Source organism: Crinia signifera, chromosome 2, assembly GCF_055691185.1.
Source record: "Crinia signifera chromosome 2, ASM5569118v1, whole genome shotgun sequence".
In the NCBI taxonomy this organism is placed as follows: Eukaryota; Metazoa; Chordata; class Amphibia; order Anura; family Myobatrachidae; genus Crinia; species Crinia signifera.
Genome location: NC_139218.1, coordinates 324,926,187 through 324,933,645, shown reverse-complemented (window position 1 = coordinate 324,933,645; position 7,459 = coordinate 324,926,187). Strand labels below are relative to the sequence as shown.

Sequence of the window (7,459 nt, the reverse complement as noted above, 5' to 3'; positions counted from 1 at the left end):
AAAAATGATAAGAAAAATACAATGGACATATGATAAATATATTTTATTAAAATTATTTTTAGAGTCAAAACTCTGGAGCAAAAAGATTGACAGATGAGACACTGCCTTATCTGCCTAACTTTCCTGCACATTTCTGATCACAACTCACCAGATTACCAGCAGTATATACTGCTGCACCTGTGTATAATGTCCACATGAATGTTAAGTTCATCTATACAGTATGTGAGTGTAAATCTGTCTCTAACTCACTAAACGTCACTGCTTAATACCCTCTCTTGTGTAAGCCTGATTTGGGGGGCCCTTCAAAAATGTTGCTATGGGGCCCACAAAGTTCTAGTTACGCCTCTGGCCACGGCCCACAATATTTTCAGCGTCCCTCTTCAAAGTTGGGAGGTATGTAAATGTGCTGTTTCAGTCCAATGTTTGTTGCTTAGCAAAATCTTCCAGTTACATTATTTTCCCCTAGTAGAGCTGCTCTGACATACTGTATGTGTCTGATTTTGGCTGTGTGGGCTCCTCCCTTCTGTGCTTAAAAATACTCTTGTGTTTATTTAGTAGATCACTCTGTCTCTCTTCTGCACTACGGTGAATGAGGGCTGTACTGTACCTGTGCTACTTAAATACTACTATATATTTTTATTCTGGATTAGAGGTGAGTTCATCACAACATAATTTATGCTGAAGAGTTATTAGCCTCTACAGATATTGAGGCTTTAATCTATTATAATTGTACGAGGAGAATTCATGAGTCCTCTTTGAACTTTTTCTTTTACAAAATCTGGCTACTCTGGTACACCTTAAACAGAAGTTCTAATTGAAAGTAATTATTGCAGATAATTACAGATGTGCAGTGCTGCATTCGTTCCAAACAGCCTCTCTCTGTGCGCCAGGTCCCTTCTGACTCTACTGGTATCTTTTTTTGTGTATTTCTAATTTGACTAGGATGCACCAGGATACTGTGCTGATAGATTTGATATGTGACACTTGTGATATGTGTGTGACTGCGTTTCTGAATCTGTATGTGAAATGCTAGAATGTAGCAGCTGCAGCTTTCATACAATACAAGTTCCATTGTGCTGCGTACACAGACTCAACCAGATACAATATACTGTCCAAGTGTTGCATAACAAATTAATCAGCACATTCTCCTGGTGCATACTAATGTAGCTTACTTGCCTACTGTTACGGTCTCCTCTCCAGAGACTCTCTGCAGTTTTTCTGGGGACGGGGCCCCGAGTCCCACTCCCCTGTTGCTGCAGCAGTCTCTCTCTTTCCAACCCTGCACACGCTGCTCAGTGCGGTGTGATGAGCGGGGGTGTACCCCACCGGCTGCCAGATCAGACACCGGCGTTCCCTGCCATGCCTCCGCCCATTGGTCATACCTCCTCTCCTTGGCCATACCCTCTGTTTTGCCAGGGCCAAGCTGAACTGGCAGCACCCCTGGTATTGTGCTGTGATGAAGATGACTGTCACAATCAAAATTGCAGGGGACCTGGCGGATCACTCACGCCAGGCATCTCTCCCTGCATAACATAACATATTGTGGCTAGATGTATGAGGACATATCTTTACTAGGGTTGGTGTCACCCGGTGTAGTGACTCATGGTGTCACTCCCTCCCCCCTATTGTGCCTACTCCCATCAGGCACCGGAGCATATTGCAGATGGCAGCTCTTATAGGGATAGCGACCCTTTGTGTTACTAATCGCATATGTTAGTAAATATGCAATTAGTATCGTCGCAATGGGTGGCAGGTGTACCGTGCCTGGTATATTCTGCCTACAGAGAGAGAGACAGAAAGACAGTATGTGCTACAATCTGGTTTTATTGTAAAGTGTAATTATATATTATATGGTGTAACTACAAATGTTGTGTCCCTCTGCCCCCCCCCCCCCCCCCCCCATGGCATTTTAGTGATGCTTACACATAATGTTCCCAATAGTGCCAAATATATAATGCCCCCATTGTGCCATATACATAGTGCAATATACATAATGCCACCCATAGGGCCATATACATATAGCCCCCATAGTGCCATTTACATATAGCCCCCATAGTGCCATTTACATAAAGCCTCCTCTAGTGCCATTTGCGTAGTGCCCCCCCCCCCCATAGTGCAATTATAGATTGCACACCCGTAGGGCCATACTGTATATATTGCCCCCCCATAATGCTGTTTATGTAATGCCCCCAATAGTGCCCCTGAAGTGTCATACACAAGTGCAGTGGCACTTGCAGATGACATCAACTCCAAACGCTGTTCTGATGCTGTAAGTACAGTACAGATGCCCAGCAGACAGGATGTCTGCAGTCCGAATACCGACACTGGCATCCTGATGAAGCGATTCCCTACAGGGATCCAGTAAGTATAATTACCTTCCCCTTGCCCCTCCCCCTCAACTCTGACCCTTCTCTCTGGCAGTGTCAAGCCCTAACTTTCCTACCCAACAACCTAACCTTCAAGCACCTAAACCAACAGTAACCCCACCCCCCTTCTAAGTGCATAACCCTAACCCTCCCTCCCTGCAGCCTAACGCTACCCCCCCCCACACACACACACACACAGTCTAACCTTCCCCACTTGTGCTGAACTCTAACCTTCCTACCATGTAACCTAAATATAATGCTCCTGCCATGCAGCCTAACCCCAATTAATTATTACCAGTGGCAGCTCGTAACTTTTGGAGGGGGGAGGGGGGGCTGCCGCTGGCCTCGTTGCAGGCACACACCCCCCTGCTGCTGCGGCCGCCGCTGTCCTCCTGGTTCCTGCCACACAGAGCATTCCCGGCATCTGTATTATGATGACAGGCACCGGGACTGGCGCATTCGCAGTACACACCTCTGTACTGTGTATGTGGGCAGCTTCTATGGGCTGCTTCGGCAACAATCCATAGAAGGGAAATCACGGTCCCGGCCCCTGCGCAGTACTGATATCGGTACTGCACATGCGCAATCTCCGGATTTCGCTCGGCAGACCATACAGAGGCGTCCCGGAGGGAGGGAACACCTCCCATTTGGGCTGCCTTCTTGACTGGCAGGTCAGACTTCCAATAGGAAGTCACTGCCAGTCACAATGAAGCCAGAGCTCACGGACTGCATCTGGCTTCACTACAGTGACGGATTTTACCAGTGCAGCCCATAGGTAAATACTACCACTGATTATTACCCTCAAAGAAAACAAGAAATAACAGTTAAACAGACTTACAATAATACTCAATTATTGTATCTCACAATAAAGCATCTAAAACAACGAATGGTAACTAAAATACCTGTCAAGATAACAGTCATAATATAAAAGATAACCATATACTATTGAGATCAATCAATAATATGGATGTCCAATAATATATTCTTGAACAAGCAGTCCTGCATAGTATTTTACTGATTCTGGAAATATTTATTCTGCTGTGACGGGAATTAATTTTAATTTTCTAGTATTGCAGTATAATATGTATACATAATAAGTCATCATAAGATTAATTAAATACTTACTGTATGTTACAGGAAAAAAACACAATTCTTCATCATGTGGCTCCCTGTGCTGGTGGTGCTTGCGCTCATCCTCCTGTACAGATGGTACAGGCAGAGCCAGATGCTGGAGAACCTCACAGATAAATATGTTTTCATCACTGGTTGTGATTCTGGATTTGGGAACCTGCTGGCGAAGCAGCTGGACAAACGTGGAATGAAGGTTCTGGCTGCCTGTCTGACGGAGACAGGAGCTGAGAACCTGAAGAAGGAGACCTCCAGCAGGATGCAAACAGTAATACTAGATGTTACTGATGGCAAAAGTGTAAGCTCTGCTGCCAAGTGGGTGTCCAGCACTGTTGGGAATGCAGGTGACTATTATTATGAATTTTTAGTGTATATTATTATTACCAGTTATTTACTGTATTCTGATATTCTGCAGTGCTTTACTGAGAATATTTGAACATTCACATCAGTCCCCAGCGGCGCTTACAATCTATAGATACCCTACCACATGTACACGCGCACACGGACATTCTAGGGTACATTTTGGTTGGGAGCCAATTAATCTACCAGTATATATTTGGATTGTGGTAGGAACCGGAGTACCCCTTTTACACACACGCACAATTGGTGGCACTCTGGGCTACTAAGTACTCTTTAAAACCTGCCATTAATTCAATGTTTTTTTATGCCCCCTTCCAAGTTCACCTGAAAAAAAGGCGCAATACATCGCTGAAGCACCGACCTGACTACACTCTTCAAGGAGTGTTTTATTAGTTTAGGTGTGCAGCCAATTGTGGGGGCAAAATAAAACACACAATACTGGTTTACAGTGTAGAAGATACTTGTCTCTTGACACATAGGGTGTCAGTAGGAGAGAGGAGCTTACAGCAGGAGGCAGCTCCTTCTAGCCTCCTGTAGGCGGCCCGGCTGTGACGGCAGAGTTTTGCTCTACTCCTTCCTTCCAGTGTACTTTAGGAGCGCCCGGGTAGCGGTGGCAGAGCATCACTGCTGTAACTTGTGGGAGAGCCACGGAAGTGCCGGGGCTCCAGACGGGTGTTCGGCACAACGAGTTTAAGTAAGTGCAGCACGCTCGCTCTCTACCCTCCGCCCCAGTTATGCCCGCTTTGTGCTTGTGGTGAGCGTAAGGTTGGCCGCCGGCTGTTGATAGTGGTAATGGGCACAAGGACGTGCAGGCGTAAACTGCACAAAGTGGGACCTGCTGAGCAAAGAGCACTGGCACTCTAGGCAGCTGCCTAAAGCTGACTGATGGTAGCGCCGGCCCTGCATATGTTTGCCCGAACATTCTGTTTGCCGGGTGCATGCACCCTACACAGCGGACAGGGGCCGAAGAGTGGGTTGGGGTGCCGGGCAGCCTCTTTATCATATGGGAAAGCCCAGCATGACGGACAGGTGGGGGGCGGGCAGCTGACATCACCGGTTGTCAGCTAACCGCCTACTTTCCCCTGAGCGGACACACATATGTGAGGTTGCTCATTCAATGGTCTTCAAACAAAGGTACTTATTGATCCACACCTTCGTGTGTGTGTGTGTATGTGTGTATATATATATATATATATATATATATATATATATATATATATATATATATATATATATATATATATATATATATATATATATTGTGGTACTCTTTACCTAGAAGGGCGGGCATCGCATGTACCAAAAAATCGCATGCGATGCGACCGACGCGATTACAGCGATTTCCCATAGGGAACAATGTTAAATGTCCCAATTGACCCGATTTTCCATAGGGAACAATGTTAAAAGGCCCACAGAGGCCAAATAGCCACCCTGAAGTGTGAAATGGCCCCCCTAATTGTTAACGCCACCCCACGATCAACGTCAACCCGAAGCGTGGCGAGCGCAGCGAGCCCGCTAGGGTCGGCGGTACGCGTCCTACGACCTTTTCATACCCCCACTATCCACGTCGGCGTGGGGTCGAGAATAGAAAGTGTGGCGAGCGCAGCGAGCCACCGAGCCCGAAGCGTGGCGAGCGCAGCGGTACGCGTCCTACGACCTTTTCATACTCCCACTATCCACGTCGGCGTGGAGTTGAGAATAGAAAGTGTGGCGAGCGCAGCAAGCCACCGAGCCCGAAGCGTGGCGAGCGGACGCGGACACCTGTGAAGCCCGCAAGGGGAAGCGTATACCTGTGAAGGTGTCCGCGTCCCCACGTGGGGCTCGCCACGCTTCGGGCTCGGTGGCTCGCTGCGTTCGCCACACTTTCTATTCTCAACTCCACGCCGACGTGGATAGTGGGGGTATGAAAAGGCCGGAGGACGCGTATCGCCGCCGCTCGCCACGCTTCGGGTTCACGTTGATCGTGGGGTGGCGTTAACAATTGGGGGGGGGGCATTTCACACTTCAGGGTGCCTATTTGGCCTTTGTGGGCCATTTAACATTGTTCCCTTTGGAAAATCTGGTCCATTGGGACATTTAACATTGTTCCCTATGGGAAATCGCGGTAATCGCGTCGGTCGCATCGCATGCGATTTTTTTTGGTCGCATGCGATGCGACCGACGCGATTTTTTCCCCTTACGATGCCCAAGATCAAAATCGTGGGCGCCCTTCTAGGTAAAGAGATATATATATATATATATATATATATATATATATATATATATATATATATATATATATATATATATATATATATATATATATATATATATATATATATATATATATATATATATATATATATATATATATATATATATATATATATATATATATATATATATATATATATATATATATATATATATATATATATATGAAAGTCGGGCGAGCGCAGCAAGCCACCGAGCCCGAAGCGTGGCGAGCGGACACCTGGGAAGCGTATACCTGTGAAGGTGTCCGCGTCCCCACGCGGGGCTCGCCACGCTTCGGGCTCGGTGGCTCGCTGCGTTCGCCACACTTTCTATTCTCAACTCCACGCCGACGTGGATAGTGGGGGTATGAAAAGGTCGTAGGACGCGTACCGCTGCGCTCGCCACGCTTCGGGCTCGGTGGCTCGCTGCGCTCGCCACACTTTCTATTCTCGACTCCACGCCGACGTGGATAGTGGGGGTATGAAATATATATATATATATATATGTCGGACTGGCACTCTATGTGGTGTATTAGTCGAAGAAGGGCCCCGGTGCCTTGCGTTGTACTCGCGTACATAAATAGCATGAGGGAGAATCACTGGCACTCGTCGGACTTCACAGCATAAAGAACTGACAGACACCGTCTGTAAGCAATGTTTCGGTTTAATTAACCGTTTTCAAGCTCAACATATCATGATACAAATACATACATATATAGACAAAGACATGATACCACTCACCAACCCCCGTGCACCGGCCGCCAGCATCCGTCCCTCCGCCCGGATCACATGACGTCATCAGTCTGAGACGCGCACACCCTGGTGCGTCCGGCACGCTGGACTGGTTGCTAGGCGACCTGAAAAAATAACAACCAGAAGCAAACTGTGATTAAAAAACACTGTACATCCCGCTTTGTATATCATATCAATATATGCAGCAAACATAAAAAGACTCATTGTTTATTGAGACTGTCATTTAAGGAAGACTGGGACTGAGCGTCTTGATAGCATGCAAGCCATACGATAGGGAAGTGAAAACAATCTGCATCTGGTTACATGTTTGTTTAAGAGGGCATAAGTGTGGTGAGAAAGGGATCATAAGTAGCAGTGGAAACTGCACGATTCGTTTAACCCGTAAGGGTGGACTGTATTTAAACGGTGAATCCATTTGGTTTCACGTCGTAGTAAAGCTTTATCCCGATCACCTCCCCTTAAGGGGGATGTGGTCAATCATTTTGTAGCGTAAAGTTGATAGATTATGTTTACATTCCCTAAAATGTCTGGGGACTGGTTGTTCTGTTGGGCCAATCTTACCATCCAAAGCTGCTCTAATATGTGACCTATGGCCTGCCATCAGGGGCGGATTGGGGA

The 7,459-nt window shown here is 46.5% G+C and overlaps 1 protein-coding gene across 1 annotated transcript in view; it reads left to right on the top strand.

Annotated features, from left to right (window-relative positions):
- Positions 1-549: 549 nt before the first annotated feature.
- Positions 550-7,459, top strand: part of LOC146057722 (retinol dehydrogenase 7-like) — a 29,225-nt gene continuing 22,315 nt past the window's right edge. Inside the window, exons 1-2 of the mRNA XM_083169326.1 lie at positions 550-652; positions 3,504-3,838. Of these exons, the coding sequence (XP_083025452.1) occupies positions 3,526-3,838 (313 nt within the window). The 5' untranslated portion in view covers positions 550-652; positions 3,504-3,525. The remainder of the gene's footprint in view (positions 653-3,503; positions 3,839-7,459) is intronic.